This window comes from Ovis aries, chromosome 3 (genome assembly GCF_016772045.2).
Source record: "Ovis aries strain OAR_USU_Benz2616 breed Rambouillet chromosome 3, ARS-UI_Ramb_v3.0, whole genome shotgun sequence".
In the NCBI taxonomy this organism is placed as follows: domain Eukaryota; kingdom Metazoa; phylum Chordata; class Mammalia; order Artiodactyla; family Bovidae; genus Ovis; species Ovis aries.
This window is the reverse complement of record NC_056056.1, coordinates 104,884,699-104,906,810: the sequence shown is the minus strand read 5'-3', so window position 1 is coordinate 104,906,810 and position 22,112 is coordinate 104,884,699. Positions and strand designations below refer to the sequence as shown.

Here is a 22,112-nt window from a genome sequence, read left to right as displayed (position 1 = left end):
CCATGGTCTCCACAGCTTCTAAGTTCCACAGAAGATGGTGAAACTTTTCCTGCCGCCATTCTGTCCTCTATTCAAACTTCTATTCTTTTAATTACCAGTTGGATGTAGGAACTGCCCAGTTCCTTGAGCTTTCATTCGCTATAGAGCACACACAGAGCATTTCATATCAGTGAAACCAAGCCTGGAGGTCTCCCAAGGTTATCAACCTATCGCTTTATTTGCCGTGTGTAACTTACGTAACTAACCCTTAAGCGCCTACAGACGTGATGCCCTCACGTTGTAACCACTAAGCTAAAACCCACTTAGGTTTTTCCCTGGGCTTTTGATGAATCACTCTCTAACTCTCTGCCACAGCTTTTTTGGATCTGGAACCAAAATTTAACGGACTTCAGCATCTAGGTTCTTTACTTACAGAAACGCGGAACAAAAAACTGCGGGAAATGGAGAGGCGTGCCACTCGGCAGGATTCCGTTTTTCACCCCATCAGCCTCTCCTAAGCCAGAGGTAGGCATTCCCCCCGGACTCTGCGACCTTAAACAAGTCTGAACGGTTCATTTTTCTTCTTTCAATAAACCAAGAATAACGACTCTGGTTTATATTAAGTAAGCACAGCGTCGAAGTGGCACAATTTTTTCAACCTCAAGAAACTTTTTCTCCCAGATTGCCTTCCTCAGGGTGATGCCTTAATCATGGAATTTTGTAAGCCAGCTGCAGCTTGGACGGCTAAGGAAAAAACTCACTCCCTACTCCTGAACCAAACTAGGTGGTCCCGGTCACCCCGCACCCTGAAACCTAGCCCGCCCTCTGCTCAGCTTGAGCTTTTGATTCAACTGGGTTGCCGGAAGTGGGAAGAGCTCCCGGCACACCAGCGGGAGGCGGACCTTGGTCTCCAGGCAACGGCCCAGGCGATTGGCCAGCTCGTTTGCAACCGAGGCCAATGGCCAGGCGCCTTGCAAACGGTCGTTGCGGCGACTGAGGCTGCGCGGGAGATTCGACTTGGCGGCGGCTCCTACCCGACAGTGCGCTGGGACTGCCGCTGGCCTGGATCCTCTCGCCATGGATAACCCGGAAAATGTGTTTCAGTAGGTGTGGGTCTGCTGGGAGGGAGACGGGTGGGCGGGGGCGTGATCTCCGGCTGCAGGCCTCCGGGGGCTGGGGTACCTGAGTTCGGGCCTAGTGGGCTGCAGGTCCCGGGTCCGCCCCAGACCTGCCTCCCTTGGCCTTCCCGCCCCTTTTCTTGGCCCTGGAGTTTGTCCCCTCCCAGCCTCACTACCCCCATCCCTCCCTGGCTGCCCTGCAGGCCGCCGCTGAGACCCCGGGCCTTTGACCGAGCTGCCGCTAGGGTGGCAGTTTGACGGGAGTGGGGAGGGGTTTGGATGAAATGGAGGCCCCCAGAGCTCCTTGATTGTAAGGAATTCTTCTCTGGGCAGATCGCCTCGATGGAATTAAAATGTCTAACCCCCCAAAAACTAACACTTGCCTGTAGGTTTCATGAGAAATTTTCGAAACCACTTATTTTAAAATTCTAGAAAGGGAAAGAACTTAAAATTGCACTATCCCATAATCCCGCAATTATTAAAAACGTTGAGTAATGTGCACTTTAAGGGAAAAAATGTTCCACTGTTTGTCATTTATGTCCACCTGCTAACACCTTTTAAAATTCCCATGTCTTTGCTTTTCATGACTTAGGTGATTTATCAAAACTGTTAAACGCATTTAAAACAGTTAAATCTTGTGCTACGGAAAGTAAAACTGGTTAGTTTTATTAGCACCAGTGTAATATTAACTGTCTGGGATCAAAAGACTCAGATCCTTGACTCTGCCTTCAGACTTTTTCTGTAGCCCAGACTGCAAAGGATTTCAATTTTACAGACTCCTCTTCCCCCATTTTAAAATAGAAACCAGATATTTCTGACCTTATTTTGACATTCCAAAGGCTAATTTGCACTAATGAGCTGAGTGTTTTAGTATTGCTTTACAGTGTTTAGACCATATTACTAGGGCAGTGTGATTGGTATCAGACAGGCATCTTACTTTGGGCTGCCTATTACATATGTTTTGGGAGAAAGTTGTTCATAAATTAGGAACTTTTAAACTGCTTATAAATTGTGGAAACTTATCTGCTATGATGCACAAGAGGGAGTTTCAAGATGTAGAAATATTTTTTAACTTTTAAAAATAAGTACTATCTCTGTGTGGTTAAAAAAGATTTAGTTAAATCTTGTTCACTGAGATCTCTATCTGACGGCTCTCCCAATGCCTTGTATGTAACCATTTTTCTAGTTTATTTTTCAAGAATGTAAATATTTATAACAACACGAACATATGTATGTACGTATGTGTACAATTCCTGCCTTTATTAAACATAAAAAGTAGCAGAGCAGATGCACTTTTTTTTTTAATGCTGTCCTTGGAGATTTCCGTCTGTCATTCCTTAGATTCTTTTTTCTTTCAACTGCATGATATTTTATGTGCCATAATTGACCTAAAAAAGTACCCCGTTGTTGGACGCTTGGAATGTGGACCTTCTTTGCCATAACAAATAGTGCCATGGCAAAAAATCTTGTACCCGTGGTGCTTTTTGTGTACCTGTCCTCTAGATTACTAGGAGTGGGTTTGCTAGATCAAAAGGAAATCCATCTGTCATTCTGGTGATATTATTACCAGTTTCCGTGGCAGGGACTGAGCACACTCCCACCTCCAAGCAAGTTGTAAGTGTGTCTCTTTCCATTACTTCCCCTCTACACTGTTGTCATATTTCTGGAGTCTGGTAGATGAGAAGTTCTCTCGGTGAGGCAAATTTCTCTCCCGAGAGAGGCTGAGTATTTTCCTGTGAAATGCCTCTTGTTCACTTCTTAAATTGGATTGGATTTGTTTTTTTCCCCCCAATTTCTAGAAGCTCTTTTCGTCATCGCCATTTAGCATTTCTCTCTTAACTCTGCTCGGTGTTTTGTTTATTTGACATAGAGAAGCTTTTTATTTATAAGTAGTCCACTTACCTAGCCTTTTCTTTTGAGGCTTCTGGATTTTGAGTCATAAGAAACTTTGATTTTATTTGTATTGTGAGGTGACAGCTAGAAGAAAATATTACTTTCAAATTTTTTTTTCCCCTTGAAAAGATCATCGAACTTCTTTGATAGAAACCTGAAAGTCTTCCTTACTTTGGCTCTCTCTCTTACCCAGTGTTCAGTCCCATCCGCAAGTCTCATTGTTTCTTTCTCCAAAACACCCCAGTTCCACATTTGAACAGTTCCCATACTGGTTGGGGCTCTGCAATCGCTCTGTAACTGTTCTCATCCCCCACCTGCTTTGTCACTTAGAGACAGTTTAAAAATACACATTAGATCTTGTCACCCCTCGCCTTTCTCCTGACTTACCTGCTTGGTTCTGGCCCCGTCATACGTTACCCTCTCAGAGAGGCAGGCTTTCCCTGACCACCCTACCTGAAAATAGTAAGTCCTGTCGCATTCTTACCCCTTCTGTCCTTTGGGTTTGTTTGCTTGTTTTCCCCCTCTGTGTTCTTTCTTTTTGCTGGTTTCTTCATCCTGCTAGCACCTGGGGCCTCTTGGAGAACTTTCTTGGCTCGGCTGGGTTTTTTCACGCTGTGGCTGAGTGTGCAGAAGTAGGGCAAGTTCTCAGGGGGCTGCAGCCACTGACTTCTGAGCACTGTCATCCGGTAGTCCCCCTCGGGACCCTGGCGTCCCACTGAGGCCCGGAAAGCAAACCATGTCCTGGAAGTCCCAATCTGCTGGACCCTGGGCTGTCATGCGCTTCCCTGGTGACTCAGACGGTAAAAAATCTGCTTGCAATACAGGAGACCCAGGTTTGATCCATAGGTTGGGATGAGCCCCTGGAGAAGGGAATGGCAACCCACTCCAGTATTCTTGCCTGGAGAACCCCATGGACAAAGAAGGCTGGCAGGCTACAGTCTATGAGGTTGCAAAGATTCAGACGTAACTGGGTGAATAACCGTGGGCTGTCATGCACCTTTCAAGAGCTCTCTTCAAATCTCCAGCCAAATTCCTCAGCAGCAAGGTGAGGGGTCCTGGTCAGCGCCACACCTGGGTCCCAACACTAGAAGGAGGAGCAGCAAGGTTCTAGTGCCCCTCATGGTGGCGGTGACATTGGAGCTGGAGACCTTTTATTAATAGCTGCTTCCTGTAGACCTACCTCAGCGGCCTTGCGTCTTGCTTTCTTCTGAAAAAAACACTGCTTTTGAGTTTCTGAGTGGATACTGTTTTCATTTTTATTATAGCATTTGAATTGATGTCGTAAGTTTTCTATTTTAAGGTATATTCATGATAAATATGAAATATAACTTTTGCTTTTAGGAAGTATTCCTAATAATCCCATGTACCTATGTTTCTGTGTTCTAGAATGTTTGAAGCCCATATGCAGAGCTACAAGGGCGATGACCCACTTGGTGAATGGGAAAGGTTAGCATTTCGTTTATTTATTTTTTCTATGAACAAACTGTATGCTGCCCTGAAAAATTAATACTATCCATATTTTTTCTAGTTACATGCGATGGGTAGAAGAGAATTTTCCTGAGAATAAAGAATACTTAACAACTTTATTAGAGCATCTAATGAAGGAATTTTTAGATAAGAAGAGATATCACAATGACCCAAGGTTCATCAATTATTGTCTACAATTTGTAAGTATACTTTCAGAGGTATAATCACACACTAGTCATGTTGTACTTTTGCTTTTTACCCCAGATTTTAGGATCATTTTTTTGGGTGTTTTTTATTTGATTCCTTATGTTTCTAAGTTATAACTTTTTTTTTTTCCTAAGTTCTGTGGCCAGAGACTTGTATTTTATAATCTTCTGGCTTCTGTCTTGTGGAATCAGTGATTGAATTTTAAAACCCTCCTTCTCTGTAAAGTCTGAAATGTGACAACAGAAGCTAGAAACCAGGCTTCCCTGGCGGCGCAGGGGGTCTAGAATCCGCCTGCAATGCAGGAGACCTGCGTCAACCCCTGAGTCATGATGATCCCCTGGAGAAGGAAATGGCAGCCCACTCCAGTGTTCTTGCCTGGAAAATCCCATGCACAGAGGAGCCTAACGGGCCACAGTCCATGGGGTCACAAAGAGTCGGACCCAAGTGAGGGACTGACACTTTCACTTTTCAAGGTAGAAACCTTGAAAAGAGGGTTTGTTGGCTGAGAAGTGTGTTCAGGGAAGAGTAGATAAACAGGCACTCCCTGGTGCTAAAGAGGGTTCCTTGAGTAAATTAAATTCATTGTGAATAATTAAGAAAATATTAACTCTCAGAAATGAAATTTAGTGCTAAAATGAGAAAGCTGCCTCAGGTTAGTCTTTCAAAGGTTGGATCTGTTCAATCTTGAACTAAAGGCTTGGGGTACAAGTTGTGGTCATAAAATCATGAATGGAATAGATAAAGTAAACAGGAATTTGTTATCTATCTTTACTAAGCTTCAAAATGTGAGGATTAGACACACCCTGAGGAATTTGAACGAGTACAACTTTATATATTAACATTACGGCACAGAACCTACTGTCTTGGGAAATAGTGGGGGATGCTGAATGTCAAGGAAGGGGATGAGCTGACTTTGAGGCTTGCCATCAGAGGACCACACAGGCCTTCCCCTGCCAAGTATGTCGTGCTGCCTCCTTGAGGACGAACACTGAGTGTTGTTTGGACTGGAAGCCACGCCGTGCCTGGCAAGCGCCCTTCTTTCATGTCTGTCTGCTTTGGATTTCTGCAGGCCAAGTGCAACAGTGACCTTCACCAGTTTTTTGAGTTTCTGCACAACCACGGTATCGGAACCCAGGCAGCTCCTCTGTACGTAGCCTGGGCCGGGCACCTGGAAGGCCAGGGGGAGTGGCAGCACGCCGGTGCCGTTTTTCGGAGAGGAATTCAGAACCAGGCCGAACCTACAGAGCTGCTGCAACAACAGTACAGGTGGTTTGACAGGGAGGCTCCGCACAGTGATTCCTACCGTGAGAGGCAGTGGTTTGCTCTTTAAAGAGTTTTATTGTCATATTTGTACAGGGAAATGCTTGTCATTGGGGAAAATGTGGAACTAGTATAAAGAAAAACTGTCCAGAAATAGTACCATTAATATTTTTGAGCACTTCCTTCCAGTGTCTTTTCTGATGCCTGCGTGTGTGCTTAGACCCTCTGTATTACAGTAGTAAATTGTACTGTATGTCTGACTGTACATGCTGAGCTTTATACTGCTCTTAAGAAATTATGGACTTTTATACCACTTAGAAAGTGGTTGTGAAGTCTGTCCCAGAGCAGTGTCATAATTTCATTGTTCTAGAATGGAACGTTTGTTTCCAACATTTTGTTTTTCTTCACAAAGATCAGCACATGCTGTGTGCTAAGTCACTTCAGTCGTGTCCAACTCTTTGTGACCCCATGGACTGTAGCCCACTGGGCTTCTTAGTCCAAGGGATTTTCCAGGCAAGAATACTGGAGTGGGTTGCCATTTCCTTCTTCAAGGGATCTTCTCGACCCGGGATTGAACCCAAGTCTGCTGCATTGCGGGTGGATTCTTTACTGCTGAGCCACCAGCAAAAGCCTACAATATGTACATGTTGTAACATGAGCATATTGATATCCACAGAGGAGGGTACATTTGTTATGTGAATTTATCAAATACTGACATAAATGAGGCAAAAGGAGGAATTTTTCTAATTAAGTGCATTGGGTGTGAAAATAAGCCCAGGTTTTTTTTCCCTTAATTTTGAAGCAAATCTAAAATTCAACTTTGCAATCTGTCTTAACCTCAGTCTTTATTAGATCACAGTAAGCTGTCTATCCTGTTTAGTTTTCACTCTTAACATAAATGCATATTAAACTGTGAATTATAATCTATATTGATGCCTTTGCTGTTGTCTTTTAGGATGTTTCAGACACGCCTCACTGAAACCCATTTGTCTACTCAAGGTAAAATAACACTTTCTAAAATACCCAAAGTATCAGTAACTTAGTCTCTGATTTTCACTGCCTTTTTCCCCTTAAAAGACAAATCCATCCAGTATTTATTGATTATATTATCTTAGTAATGGGGAAGACCCTCTGATAATAATAATGCCTGCTTCATAGCCCTGCATAGCAGGGACTCTGTCTTAGCACTTTAAAAGAAAAACTCTCCAAAAAAACCCCGAAAAGCTTGGTAATTTCATTGTAGTTTTAGGATTTTCAAAAAGTAAAAATTACCCCAAATTGAGTGACGATACTTATTCTGGAGTACATCTGTTCTGAATTAAATTAAAGGTACTTAATGCAACTTTTAAAGAAATGGATTTTTTCTTTTCTTTTTTTTTTTAAGAAATAAAGGTTACATTTCAGCATTAAGCACCGACTACTTATCCTGTTGTTTAAAATAGCTAGAGTTTACGTTTCTTTCAGGGACTCCCTTGGGCATTTTGAATTGATTAGAAAATTGTTTCTACAACATTACTTTTATTTATAAGGTGTTTTAATTATGTTTTTGAGATAGTGTGAGTGAGTTCATTTTTCAGTGCTAGTTATTGAAAGCTTAGAGGAGTGTATTTGTATTATATTCACTTAATATGGTTTTAGCCTCATTTCTTTTCATTTCATGCATTTTGTGTCATAGTGAGAACCTCAGAACCTCTGCATGATGCTCAGATTTTAAATCAAATGGTAACATCAAACTCAAATCCAGGAAGTAACTCAGCCTGCATTTCTAAGAATCAGGTAATAATGACAGCTGCAGTTGCGTGGGAACTGGGAAGGGTGTTGAATGGTGTCACTCGGGCACCTCGTTTCTTTGACCTTGTCTCCCAGCACTGACCTCCACGTCAGCCACCTGTGCTGTGGCGCCTTTCTGGGCCTGCCCACTTCCAGTATTAAGTGGAAAGTCGCTCCCTCTCTGACCGTAACTTCTGCACTCGTCTGGCCTGGTGGCACAGCTGCACAGCCTCCTGTCTTCGCCTGCTCCCCTGCAGCCTCTGTCCTTTGCCCTGCGGGGCTCGCCTCCCTGGCCCAGGGTTCTCTGGCTTAGGGCACACCCATCTGCAGACACCTGAGCATACTTCAGATGCTCTGGGCCTGGAACCGTCGCCTCAGCCAGAGCTTTTCTGTTTCCTGGCAGTCGCTTCCAGTTTCCCCGTTCACACTTCATGTTTTGCACGTTGCCTGCATTTCCTTTTCTGCTCACTCATGCCAAATGGTAATTTTTAACTTCTCTTTACTCTCCTCAAACTTGGGGCCTGACTATGTCTAACCTCTTTGTCAGGAACTGGCGCACTTACTGTATCAGTGAGGCAGCAGAAGCCCTAGATGACAGCTCCTGTCCGCCACCAACCAATAAATACTGGGCCCTTGCTGCCATGCCAGGGGCCAGGGTGACTCTCCTGCCCTAGCGACTCATCTGCATGTACACGTTCTCTCCTTTCTCCCAGCTTCTTTCCTCCTCAGGGTACCAGTGCTCTTTCAGAGTTGGCTACAGACCTGCTCTAAGCTAAATCCTGTGGAAACGCTCTGTTCCAGGGACACATGTATTAAGTTTCATTAATGTAACACCTTCTTAGAAGGAGACTATGAATTCCAACTTTGACAGATACTCACACTATCCCAATTTACATCCAACTCATGCGTGCCAATGGCACCCCACTCCAGTACTCTTGCCTGGAAAAATCCCACGGGCAGAGGAGCCTGGCAGGCTGCAGTCCATGGGGTCGCTAGGAGTCGGACACGACTGAGCAACTTCCCTTTCACTTTTCACTTTCCTGCATTGGAGAAGGAAATGGCGACCCACTCCAGTGTTCTTGCCTGGAGAGTCCCAGGGACGGGGGAGCCTGGTGGGCTGCCGTCTGTGGGGTCGCACAGGGTCGGACACGGCTGACACGACCCAGCAGCAGCAGCATGCGTGCCACCTTGTCTGTCTCCTGTTGCCCCAGCTCCAGGTGTCTGGGCAGCAGAGATGGATCTTTTCCACAGTCACTGCTCAGGACCTGACAGGACACAGATGAGAGATCCAGTAAATACTTGTCTAGTGACTGAACGCTAGCACTGTGGGCTCCTGAGCAGAGAACAGTACCAGCAGAAAATGTTCAGAATTTTTTTTCTAATGTAGCCATTTGGAATATTAATCTCATTACACTTAGGCCTGTGGCTCAGCCCCTAGACTGTGGGCCTTTCTTATTGGAAGAAGACCCACAGGTCCAAACACTTTCTTATTGGACTCTAGTTGTAAAACCTGTCATAAAAGTGATCATGCAAACCAAGGCTTCAGCTGTTGATGGTGACTTGAAAGAGCACACATAAATCTGCTTGATGATTCAGAGACCCCACAAGTGTTTCCATGCTGTTTTCTGCAGTCGTCTGGATGACGGATTCTTCTCAGATCAGTGATTATTTGTGTTTCTTTTCTGTCTCCTTAGGGTCCACAACTTCCTGGAGCAACACCTGCAGCTGGTGATAAAGGGTCAGACATGCAAGTACAATCGGTGCCTTCATCTGTGACTGATTTTCCTTCCAGAGCCGTTGCAGTTCACTGTCATAAATGATGTATTTTTCCCCATTTTAGGGAACAAAGGGTGATCACAATTTCTAAATCAGAATATTCTTCACACGCATCTGTGGCAGACAAAGCTGATGTTCAGCAGGTTGTCATGTATTGCAAGGAGAAGCTTATTCGCGGAGAATCGGAGTTTTCCTTCGAAGAGCTGAGAGCCCAGAGATACAATCTACGGAGAAAGCATGAACAATGGGGTACTTGCAGTCTTAAATTTGAGATAGCCTAGGTCACTTAACATGATTCTCATCTCTGAGTAATTACATTTGTAGTAGATAATTCATTGTCCTGAAGGAATCTCAAAAAAAAAAAAAAAATATCCAGCTCATTCCATCAGAAGCCTAAAACCTTTGTTAAATACTGAGGTAGCAGCCATGTTTGTCCAAAGCCTAAATCGATGTCTTGACAGCAAAGCCTAGAGCTGAGACAGCACTACAGGGGATGTCCGTGCCCATGCAGTGGATTCTTCCAAGCTTTCAGATAGCATCCGTATGGGTGTGAGCTCCTGTATCTAGCAATTGTAAGCCCCGGGTCAGTTATTTACACTGTAAAGAATTAATTAAGAACTAGAGTTGAGAAGAGATTCTTCAAAGTCTGCAGCTGTTATAAAAAAGACATTCAGGAGTCCTCTGATCAAAGTGCGGTGTTACTCATGGCTGTGCTGTCCAGTGGGTCCTGATTCTGCAGCGAAGACTGAATGTTAACAACAACGTTGGCACTTCAGTTTTGCAGCACGTTTGCTGTAGCAGCAGGGACCTCAGAGGAAAATGAACCTCTGTTCCTCTCAAGATTTCAACAGCATCTGACTATTTGTGCTGTGCACCCTGCGTTGGCCAATGTTTATTCATTATTTCTCGTTTGGTTAACGACCGAGAGGACAGTCAGGTGACACTCGGGGAGCACCCTTTCATGCCTTGCACAGATGCTAAACCTGAGCTGGACAGTTTGATTGGTATGTGATGTGGTTATGTTAGCCAGTTCCTGGAAATGGGACCGACAGCAGTGTCCTTGACATGCTGACCTTTCAGTGCACTTTACTCTTACTCCTTAGGAAGCAGCGAGAAACTTCTGTCTTTTAAAAACACTTCCATTTTCAAATGATTTGCACAGTCGTAATTGTTAAAAGTGCTTAGTATCATACCATGCATCATACCATGCTATTACCAAATATTTTTGTTGCTCATCATGTACATTTTTATAACGTACACACCCTGAACTTAAAAGTAACTGTACTGAGGATAGGTAAAAAGTATAATTGAAAAGTAGATAGTATTTCAGTTCTAAAAACCAAATACTCTTGGAAAAAGACTAGTAAAAAATAGTTGCCATCTTAAAAATAAACTTTTGCTGATTTTGCACAGATTCCTCTGTTGACCTGAGTTTAAATCTCACCTGCAAACTATACTTTGTCTTTCCTAAAGTAAATGAAGAGAGGCATTATATGAAAAGGAAAGAAGCAAATGCTTTGGAAGAACAACTATTAAAACAGAAAATGGATGAGCTTCATAAGAAGCTGCACCAGGTGGTGGAGATGTCGCAGGGGAACCTGCCCTCTTCCCGGGGGACGTCTGAGGTGTGTGGGCTCCTCCCCGTCGCCTCCCACGCCCGCTGCAGTGCTTTCTGTTTCTGTTCGTCCCTTCCGTGCTTTATTTGTAGAGTGAATTCTGATGTCAGTTTAGTACTAGCTTTCCGAATTATTCCCCCCCTCCCCCCACCAAGAACTGGGGGGAAAGACAATGACACACCTCCAGCAAGGATGGCAGTCACATTTAAAGAGGCAGGAGCCAGAGTGACACGGGGCTTCTCGGTGCCAGCCCAGAAGGACACTCACAGCGCAGGATGAGAGAGGGAGTTAGAGAGCAGGGTGTGTAGTGTGCGTGTCTGTGCATTGGTGCATATAGTCCTCTATCTGATTTTCCTTTTGTAGGGGAGGTGCAATGACTGTTACAGAATGGAAATTCAAATATATTGAGTGATTTGTATTGAGAAGCCGGCAGCACCTGCAGGAACGGGTCTCAGAGCTTGCTTTCCCTATAGACCTACTATGGCCGTATTCCTGTTTTCAGTTCCGCCTTCACTTCCGACACGTTCACATTTCTGCGCTTCTCTGGAGGTCACCTCCTCTGACCGCTGTTTGAGGTGTTAGGATTCCTCTACTGTCATTTTAGTGAGGTTTTGGGAGGATGTGGATGATAAAACACATGTTTAAGCCACTGTCTTTAACCAGAAGCCTCTCTTAATGAACTTATTTCTGTGTATGAGTGGTCTGAGGATGTATTTTCCAAACGGATCTCCAGTTGTCCCTGAGTCATTTATTTACCAGCTCAGCTTTTCCCTATTGGTTTAAATTACCAGCTCAGCTTTTCCCTGTTGGTTTAAAATATCTTTGTGCATGCTCAGTCACTTCCGTTGTGTCCAACTCTTTGCAACCCTGTGGACTGTAGCCCGCCAGACTCCTCTGTCCATGGGATTTCCCAGGCAAGAGTACTGGAATGGGTAGCCTTTCCCTTCTCTGAATGGAGATCTTCCCCACCCAGGGATCAGCCTGCATCTCCTGAACTGCAGGCAGATTGTTTGCCACTGAGCCCCCGGGGAATCCCTTAAGATATCTTTATCATGGACTGAATTTTTAATATATGAAAGGCCCATTTCTGAAATAACCGTCTCTGCTTTGGTCAGTAGGCTGCTGCTTAAACCTCTCTTCTTAAGCCTCCTATAAGGTCATGGTGTTTCTTACAGTAAACACCATGTCGTGCGTTTACTATAACTTTGTCGTGTGTTTTGATATTTGTGGAGAAAGTCTGATTATTGTTTTTTAATATGTTTCTTCAGAAATGAATATTATGATTATTTTTGATCTTTACTAAGTCAGTAGATAAGAAAATTTAAATTATCTCTTTTTTGATGACTATTGAGAATAAACTTTATATTTTGTCCATTTGTTTGTGAAATAACTATTCTTGCCCTAGCTATTCAGTGTTTCCTTAACAATTTGTGAGAATACTTTTACATGCTGAGGAATTAATTCTTTGTCTTTTAACTTGGTAATATAAGAGTGTACGTGTGCAGTCTAAGTACATATGAGTAGAAAAGCAGAGATTTTAATTAAGTTAAAGGCCTGTGTCCATATCCTTCGCATGATGAGCCATGCTTTTGTGGCAATTAGTACAGTTAATATTCATGTTTCCTATTCATTGAAGAGAAAATGGTCACCAAGGGTATTTTAATGGGAAGAACACCATTATGAGCATTTGGTGACATTGATTTGTTGGTATTTTCCTGATGCACGGTCGTGGCTGGTATTTAGGGGTTAGAAATATGAAGCACCAGTTGAATCTGTGGTTAAGCTACAGAAGCATCCAGCATGTGGTGTGGCCTTGTTGCTGACTGTTCATTTCAGAATACCTAGGGAGGTAAGAGGCTGCCTCGAGAGGCAAGGCATCTTCTGAAGACAAAGCTGTAAGACCTAACTGGTAGCCTCATGGCTTTTTGTCTGTCTGCTTACTGTGAAAGGTCCGTCCAGCGTGTTTGGAGGCACACACAGACTCCCAGCAGGAACTAAGAGCTCCGGGTCTTCCAGCCGTCCCTCAGCAGACCTCGAAGAACGCGGACGAGAAGCCCGGGGAGGCACCTTCTGTCCCTCTTACAGCAAGTGCTGTCGCCACTGCTTTGGTGTCCCCGGCCGCCAGCCAGGGTGTGGCTTGCCCGGCTCCTTTGGCAGACCCGCCCGTGACGGACGCCGTGTTTTCAGGGGGCGGCAGAGATGCCAGGTGAGCCAGAGGTGGCCCTAGAGACGGTGGCAGTGGCAGTGGTGTCTGGTGAATTCTCTGTGTGGCCTGCAGTAGTGAGGGCAGCGTGTGATTGATGGGCGAGGCTTGTTTTCAAAATGATGTTTAGATGGGCATGTAGTGGAGAAACCACATTGCCAACACATTAGCCCCAGGTCGTTCAGCCGCACTGTTTCTTTTAAGAATGTTTGTTCTACTTCATACTTCTCTCTTGAATTAAAAATTCTGATGCCCTGAAACTTACCGGTCTTTCTGCAGCTGAAGAATATACAGCTGCTAAACTGAAACTGCCTCTGCTCACCAGCTCTGACGGAACATAAAGCAGGGGTGTTACAGTCCAGATAGTTACTTGCCTGTCAGGCTGTTACCTGAATGCTTGACAGTGTGTTCTCACGGTCCTTCTGTCTTCCCCTGGGACAGTTTGGGATTAATATCCATAATGCAGTTTACCAAGATCTCTCATACACTGCTGTGGAGGTTTCTCCCCCCAGTTCTGAGCAGTTCTCCTAGATGGCAGAGATTATAATTATTGTCGTATCACTTGTTCTGTTTATATTTTTATCTTCAGTCACTTTGGTGCTCTCTTTTTTTAAACATAAAAAAATTTTCTTGCTCTTTTAGGAAAAATGAAAGTGAGGCTCCCATCTTTCCCTTGGGCTAAAACCCTTAGCACAGATTATGGTTCTTAAGGACTGCTTCTCCTCGGTGTCTGAGGTTAACTTCACTGATGATTTCCCTTGGAAATAAGACTTTAAAATGATCCTGCTTTTGCAGTCACCTGAGGATACTAATCAGACCTGTGTCCTGTATTGAACCGTGTATGTGAAAAGTAAACTGCTGGGACCTCCCTGGCAGTCCAGTGGTTAGGACTGCCCTTCCAGTGCAGGGCTGTGGGTTCTCTCCCTGGTCTGGGAACTAAGATCCTGCAATCCATGTGGTGTGGCCAAAAAAATTTTTTTTAAGAAGAGAACTGCTGTGTGTGGGCTGTGACTTCATTAGCTCTTCATAGTTAACTCTCGTGATTGTAAGATGGTCACAACGGCAGTGACAGACCCTGGAGGCATGCTGCGTGTCCAGCCACCCCTTAGAGAAGGGTGAGGCTCTTTAACCCAACGAGCATGCGGATCCCAGAAGCACTGCGGTCTGCCCGCGACCCTGGCCCAGGCAGGGACCGAGGGGGCCCCTCACTCTCAGCGGCCTGGACAGGTGGCAGAGAAGAGGCGCCTTCCCTGGCACCGCATGCGCAACTCCGGCTTTCATGGCGGTTTAATGGGGATTTGTGGGATTGAGGGTGCCTTGCACCTTTTACTTTGCATCCTCACAGGGTTCATTAAGGGAAGCAGTGTTAAAGAGACAGATGAAGTCCACTCTCCCCACTGGACTTAAACCAGACTGTGATGTAAGTGTCTCTAGCATTTTTTCCATTCTTGATAACTGAAGTCTAGAGGACAAGGCACTACGGCTCCACAGCAAAGGCACCAGCGCTTTCCCACATCGTAACTCAGAAGAGCCACGCTGGGCACCCAGACCCAGAGCTGCCGGTCAGCCCCTTGGCCTGTGTAACAAATGGGCTCTTTTGAATCAGGGAGACCCTTAACCTCCCTTCCACGTGTGCAAATGATTATCAGGTGTTCACATCTATAATCACTGTGTCAAGCAAACATGAATACCTGGCCTTTATCTGTAAGAATTATTGTCCTCAAAAGGACGCGAAAGGAAACATAGTCGCTTACACTGTAGGCAGTCCCGCCTGTTTCCCTCTCTTGGCCATGCCACGCGCCATGCAGGGTGCTCTCCAACCAGGGATCAGACCTGTGCCCCTGCACTGGGAGTGCGGATTCTTAACCTCTGGGCCACCAGAGACGCCCCCACCTTTATTTCAAAAACAGGCTGGCAATCGCCAACATTTCTTTTGCTGTTCTTGAGAGTTAGTGTGTCTCAGGAGTTTTCTCTTCCAGGTGTGTGAACAAAAGTACTCATGAATTCAGGCCACAGAGCGGAGCAGAGATAAAAGAAGGTAATGTTTAATTGTAATACACTTGTGTCTGACCTCTGCCCAGACTCGTTCAAGTTACTCAGGGGTCTGTTAGCTGGCCACAATTTATGGGGACTCTAGGCCTTAACAAACCTGGTTGTCAGCTCTCCTGTTCTCAGAACGCAGGGGTCAGATAAGCCCTGGGCCATTTCCAATAAAGCGGGAAATCTACTTGATAGTCACAGATTATTAGAATCCTTTGGAAACCTGATTTGTGAAAACTTTCCTCTTAAATTTCCCAGTAGATTACTCTAAAACAAGAGTCGTCTGTAATGTGTTGTGAGGAAGCCATGGTGGTTATTTGGGAGTGATGTGTGATATTTCTGTTTTATACTACTTCGTTAGAGGTACTTACATAACAGTAAGTTTCATAAATAAACTGGGACGTGGATGGGGCCTTCGCGTCCCACCCCCATGTACCGTGACATTCTCTCCAGTGACAGTTTAGTGGAAGCAGAGCTGCTCCAAACAGCAGGTGAGACCTGCATTTAACCAGGACCAGGCCGAGCACGCGTGGACGCCGAGCGCTGTCCTGAGTGGCTGCAGGTGCAGCCACAGACAGAAAGGACAGAGAGCCCCCACCCCGCTCAGGGGGCAAGGAAGCGTGGCTGTTAGGGAGGGGCCCGATACTTCAGAGGGGCCAGGAAAGATGCTCACGACGACAGTGCTATTTGGGTAAAGACAGGGCCAGCCTGCAAAGCCCGTTTCAGGCGGAGCTACCAGCAGGGCAGAGTCCTTGATGTCCCTGATGTGTTCTGAGCACAGCAGAGCAGCCAGCGGCCTCCGGGGGTGGGCGTGGTGAGGAAGATGAGGTCGGAGCTAGGAGGGCTTGGGCTATGCAGGGCTGTACCTGGACTCCAGCTGAGTGAGATGGAAAACCGGTCCTAAGATTTATAGCGTAGCTACTATTTCTTGGGATACAGTGGAGCAAAGGGTGCTGTTGATGACTAGGCTGCTCATTTGATATGGTTTTAGACCAAGCCGCTTAATTAACTCTTTTGAGCTTTTATTTCCTTTTCTGTTAACAGATAATTCTTACTTTACCCAACTTGTGGGACTATTACAAAGATCAAAATAAAAGACGTGATAGTACTAGAATAATGAAATTCCTAGTGAGAATTGGCTTCCCAGGTGGCTCAGTGGTAAAGAATCCACCTGCCAATGCAGGAGAGTCGGATTTAAGCCCTGGGTCGGAAAGATCCCCTGGAGAGAGAAATGGCAACCCACTCCAGTATTATTGCCTGGGAAAGCCCATGGACAGAGGAGCCTGGCCGGCTATAGTCCATGGGGTCAGTGGACACGATCTAGTGACTAGACAACAACAAGTGAGAATTATCAACAATAATAAAATGTATACTAAGTTTCTTAAATTGTGTGTCTTCTGAATTATTCTGATTACTGACATGGCAGTTTGTCCCCATTTCTTTAAAAGGGTGTGAAACACAGAAGGTTGTTAACACAAGTTCCTTTCACACAACTCCAAACACATCTCTGGGACTGGTTCAGGCAACACCATCCAAAGTGCAGCCATCACCCACGGTGCACACCAAGGAAGCTCTCGGTACGTAAAGCCTGCTGTGTGAATGTGTAACATCTGACTGTGACTTAGTGAGAGCTCTTTTGCAATCATGGTTACGGTTATTCTTCTGTTCTTTTAAGGTTTCATCATGAATGTGTTTCAGGCTCCTACACTTCCTGATATTTCCGATGACAAAGAGGAATGGCCATCTCTAGGTCAAAACGAGTTTGAAGCCCAGTTTCAAAGTAATAACAAATTATTTAATAGCTACTAAATGGATAACGTAGCAGGTGGTTGCCTGTGGAGAAAGCAAGGATTATGCAGAAGTAGGCCTGCCCTTGGTTAGCTTGTCGGGAGTGCATGTTGTGAAGTAAAACGTAGAAGCGCTTTGCCAGGTGCTCAGTGTGTGTCATGGACTTGATTTATTTCTTAAAAAATAGTAAGTGCTAAACGAGGGCAAAATAGGCCTCGGTAGGCGTGGCCAGGAAGGACAGTGGGTTGAGGGGAACTTGAGCCTTGCCAGGCAGAGGGGTGTTCAGGGCGGAGTGTTGGGGACCAGGACTTGCCCCACCCCCCACCTCCTATTTGTCTCGAGTCAGAGGATTTTTGCTGGAAGCCAGAGAGAGATCACAATGAAGACACAGAGTTAGTTGTAGAAAAGACATAGCATGTGAGACATAGCTTAACTGTAGAAAAAGTCGTGGAGAGCTGTGTTCGGTGTCAGTGCCCGTAGCTGTGTGCTAGGAGCATCGTGATTGTTAGGTGTGGCAGGGGCTCGAGGCCTGGAGGCTTGGGTGCCAGCGCCTGTGACAGTCCCTTCCTGTCAGCGCAGAGGGACTACCGCATGGCCTAGAGTTCCAAAGCTGACGTCAGTTAGTTATTCCATTTTCTTATTTGTAGTTAAAGTTTCGACTAAAGGGTAGTGTTTTTGTCCTGTTACACTAATTAACTATAGTTTTTGTACTCCTGCAGAAAATGCACCATCTTCTGGGGCTTGGGGAGTCAATAAGATCATCTCTTCTTTGTCATCTGCTTTTCCTGTATTTGAAGATGGAAACAAAGAAAATTATGGGTAAAGACATGTGGTTAAGATAACTCGGAGTGAAAAGCATGTTGCCATAGTGACGGGTGGTGTTGGGTCCAGGTGGGGCTGTGGAGAGAAGACCACCTGCCAGTCAGATGGGCTGGGTTCAGCCACAGCTCTGCCAGGGATAAGCCTTGTGACCACAGGGCCAGGAGACTGTGGCTGAAGTTCTTTTCCACATTTTCAGCATTAGAAGAAAGCAGTCCTCCCATGACAAAAGCATGTATTATGAAAGGAAACAGTGTGGTTGCAAAGCATCAGAGAGCCGAGGTACCCTGTAGATTTGAAATTGTGTTAGCTGTAAATGAATTCATCAATACAGGCGTCCATACATGCTCTGTATGTCTTTGCAGGATTGATGACATAGAAAGGGACGTGGCTTACGTTGGCAGAGAACGTTTGTTTTAAGGCTGAGCTGCATTACGATAGCTTAGGGTAGCACCAGGAAGTTTCACTGTTAGTAATTTAAATCATGAAAGAGAGGTGTGAACTCAAGTGTCATGATGTGGAAGAGATCTGTATTCCGTGGCTAGACCACGCACTGGGGAAAGGAAACAGCGGCATCCACGCCGTCCTGTTGGTCACGGCCCTCACTCTTGTCCTGAAAACTCAGTGCAACAGAAATTCGGTATTTTCCACCCCTCATGAAGTAACTGTAGACCTTCTTGTATATGCCTTCTCAAGTTAATTCAGCTTGCACTCAGATTTGCTATAAAGGTAGGAAATATGTATATGAATATTAACTAATTAATTAAGTGGAGAATGTTTTTAACACTGTGACTTAAGTGGTAGAATTTATTTCCTTAGGGTATTTTGCTGTTTATAATTCTGTCAATTTTTCCTTAGATTACCACAGCCGAAAAATAAACCTGCAGGAGCCAGGACCTTTGGAGAACGTTCCGTGAGCAGGTTTCCTGCAAAACCAAATGTGAGTCTCTGCTTCATCCATGAAATGGTTGTGCAACCCTTTTTCGATTTCTTTTACCAAACAACTGTGCCAGTCAAATGAGGTGCTGTATTTAAAAAGCGGTTCTGGAAAAACAGAATATTATGTGAAGATCATGTTTTTAAAATATTATCCTATAATTATTTGCAGTATGCACAACACATACTGAGAGATGTGGAAACTGAAAAATGAGGTTGATGTGATCCTTGCCCTCTGAGAGTCTTCCCTGTAGACAAGAGGAACCACTGGGGGAATATATATCTTTCCCGGACCTAACAACCTTGATAAAGGCTAAATGGGAACTCCGTAATATCTTTGTTATTCCTCTGTAAATCCAGACTTTTCTATTTTTTTAAAAAAGTTGGTAAATAAACTGTGACTCTTGCACGTGATACAATTCCATTGGCGTGTGTTAAAGATGAAGTGTACCAGTTCTGGGGAGAAGAACCAGACCCTTGATGTCCTTGGCTGTGTGTAAGCCAGGGGTTACATCCATTCCTTTGAAAAAATCAAAATTCGTTTTTTTTTAATCTAAAAAAAGTATCAACGTGTTAAATTTCATCTGCAAAACAGGGAACCTACTGCCTTGTTTCCAGTTCATCTTTCGTTGTAGGAAGTGCCTCATGCTGACGAGTTTCTGGATGATTCAACCGTGTGGGGTGTCCGCTGCAACAAAAGCCTGGCACCCAGCCCCAGGAGCCCGGGAGACTTCAGGTCCGCCGCGCAGCTGGCGTCTACGCCCTTCCACAGGCTTCCCGCGGACTCCGCGCACCCACTGGAAGATAAAGGTGCGCCTTGCGCTCTCTGCCCCACCTTCTGCCAGCTTCACTTCTACTACTACCACAGTCGTCTTCTTGAAAATTCTAACTGGGACATTGGAAAGTCATAAAGAGCAAACTTAAAATCCAGTCATGGTAGTGTTACATAAGTATAATGTCCTCATAGAGTCTCTGTGCCTTTTCAAATTCAATAGTGTTAGGTTATAAGCAGAACGGAAGAAAAGACTGCAGAAGTATTTAAGGGCAAATGTCCCACCCATTTGCACAGGACAGAGGTTTATTTCCTGATTTACAGTAAATAAAATATCCAGGACAGACAGATTAAATTACTTGAATGCTAAAATAGTAAACATTTTCTAATTTGATAAGAATAACTAATAGCAAGTTTTAATCCTTGATATGTATCTACAAATTTTATTACTTTAGAGATGTAGCAAATACTATACTCAGAAAATCATATTTAAAACTTTTTTTAGTGGTGTGATAAAACTCACAGATAGTCCTATTTTCCCCAAACATAACACTCTCATATCAAAGATCTTTATATGCCTGAAATGAAGCTTAATAAATGACATAGTTATTGAACACAGATAATTATTACCTATTAAATACCAGACCTGCAAAATAATATAGGCATACCTCATTTTTGGCACAGTGGTAAAGAATCCACCTGCCAATGCAGGAGACTCAGGAAGATGCAGGTTCAATCTCTGGGTGGGGAAGACCCCCTGGAGAAGGACATGGCAACCCACTCCAGTGTTCTTGCCTGGAGAATCCATGGACGGAGGAGCCTGGCGGGCTACACTCCACGGGGTCGCAGAGTCGGAGACGACTGAGCGACTAAGCCCTGTACCTCTCTGTATCGCACTTCGCTTGGTTGCATTGTGCAGATACTGGGTTTTTACAGATTGGAGATTTTTGGCAACTGCACGTCAAGCAAGCTTACTGGCGCGATTTTTTCAGCAGCGTTTACTCACTTGATGTCTGACATTTGGTCATTCTTGCAGTATTTCCACCTTTTCCATTATAGTTACATTTGTTATGGTGACCTGTGATGGGCAGTCTTTGGTGTTACTATTGTAACTGTCTTTGGGTGCCACAGACCTCGCCCATTGGAGACAGTAAACTTAATGGATATTGTGTGTATTCTCACTGCTCCAACTGGTTGTTCCCTGTCTTTCTCACTTTCCTCGGGCCTCTCTCTTCCTGAAAAAGGAGAATATTGAAATTAGGCCAATTACTAACCTGCAGTGGCTTCTAAGTGTTAAAGCAAAGAGAAGAATGTCATGTCTCTCACTTCAAATCAAAAGCTAGAAATGATTAAGCTTAGTGAGGAAGGCACGTCAAAGTCCAGTTAGGCTGAAAGCCAGGCTTCTTAGCCAGTTAGCCAAGTTATGGATGCAAAGGAAAAGTTTTTGAAGGAAATTAAAAGTGCTCCTCCAGTGAACACATAAATGATAAGAAAGCCAAACAGCCTTATCGCCAATAATGGAGAAAATTTGAGTGGTCTGGAAAGAAGAGCCAACCAGCCATAGTACCGCCTTAAGCCAAAGCTGAACCCAAAGCAAGGCCCTAACTCAGTTCTATGAAGTTAGGCTCTACTAACGTCATAAAAGTTCTGTGAAGGCTGAGAGGTGAGGACACTGCAGATGAAAAGTCTGAAGCCAGAAGAGGTTGGTTCCTGGGCTTAAGGGAAGAAGGCATCTCTGTATCAGAGTGCAGAGGGAAGCAGCAAGTGCTGATGCGGAAGATGCAGCAAGTTACACAGATCTAGTTAGGCCATTAATGAAAGGGGTTACTCTAAATAACAGATGTCCAGTGTAGACGAAACAGCCGCCGTCCAGGACTTTGCCAGCCAGAGAAGTAGAGGTCCGGTTTTTAGGCTTCAAAGGCCAGACAGACTCTCTTATTAGGGGCTAATGCAGCTGATGACTTTAAGTTGAAGTCAGTGTTTATTTGCCATTCCAAAAGTCCTAAGGTTTTTAACAATTATGGTTAGTCGGCTCTGGCTGTGCTCTATAAAAGCTGGATTACAGCAAATCTGTTTACAACATGGTTTACTGAGTATTTGAAGCCCACTATTGAGAACAACTGCTCAGAAAAATAGATTCCTTCCAAAATAGTACTGCTCGCTGACAGGGTACCTGGTCACCCAGGAGCCCTGATGGAGACATATACAATGAAATTATTTTCGTGGCTGCTAACACAGCATCCGTTCTGCAGCCCGTGGACAAAGGAGTCCTTTCAACTTATTGTTTAAGAGCAACATTTCATAAGGCCGTAGCTGCCATGGATAGTGATTCCTCTGATGGATCTGGGCAGAGTCAACTGAAAACCTTCTGGAAAGGATTCACCCTTGTAGATGCCATTAAAAACATTTGTGATTCATGAGAAGAGGTCAAAAGATATGTCATTACTAACAGGAGTTTGGAAGAAGCT

The 22,112-nt window shown here is 44.6% G+C and overlaps 1 protein-coding gene across 2 annotated transcripts in view; it reads left to right on the top strand.

Annotated features, from left to right (window-relative positions):
- Nucleotides 1–974: 974 nt before the first annotated feature.
- BUB1 (BUB1 mitotic checkpoint serine/threonine kinase) overlaps nucleotides 975–22,112 on the top strand; it is a 35,733-nt gene continuing 14,595 nt past the window's right edge. The window contains exons 1-16 of one of the 2 annotated variants that reach the window (XM_012173898.5): nucleotides 975–1,082; nucleotides 4,377–4,436; nucleotides 4,519–4,657; nucleotides 5,734–5,930; nucleotides 6,880–6,923; nucleotides 7,600–7,700; nucleotides 9,389–9,432; nucleotides 9,535–9,719; nucleotides 10,944–11,095; nucleotides 13,036–13,292; nucleotides 15,269–15,327; nucleotides 16,778–16,906; nucleotides 17,005–17,109; nucleotides 17,837–17,936; nucleotides 18,795–18,876; nucleotides 19,508–19,682. In XM_012173898.5, the coding sequence (XP_012029288.2) occupies nucleotides 1,057–1,082; nucleotides 4,377–4,436; nucleotides 4,519–4,657; nucleotides 5,734–5,930; nucleotides 6,880–6,923; nucleotides 7,600–7,700; nucleotides 9,389–9,432; nucleotides 9,535–9,719; nucleotides 10,944–11,095; nucleotides 13,036–13,292; nucleotides 15,269–15,327; nucleotides 16,778–16,906; nucleotides 17,005–17,109; nucleotides 17,837–17,936; nucleotides 18,795–18,876; nucleotides 19,508–19,682 (1,855 nt within the window). In that variant the 5' untranslated portion in view covers nucleotides 975–1,056. Of the gene's footprint in view, nucleotides 1,083–4,376; nucleotides 4,437–4,518; nucleotides 4,658–5,733; nucleotides 5,931–6,879; nucleotides 6,924–7,599; nucleotides 7,701–9,388; nucleotides 9,442–9,534; nucleotides 9,720–10,943; nucleotides 11,096–13,035; nucleotides 13,293–15,268; nucleotides 15,328–16,777; nucleotides 16,907–17,004; nucleotides 17,110–17,836; nucleotides 17,937–18,794; nucleotides 18,877–19,507; nucleotides 19,683–22,112 lie in introns of both variants that reach the window. The other variant, XM_042248148.2, reaches the window with a different exon arrangement.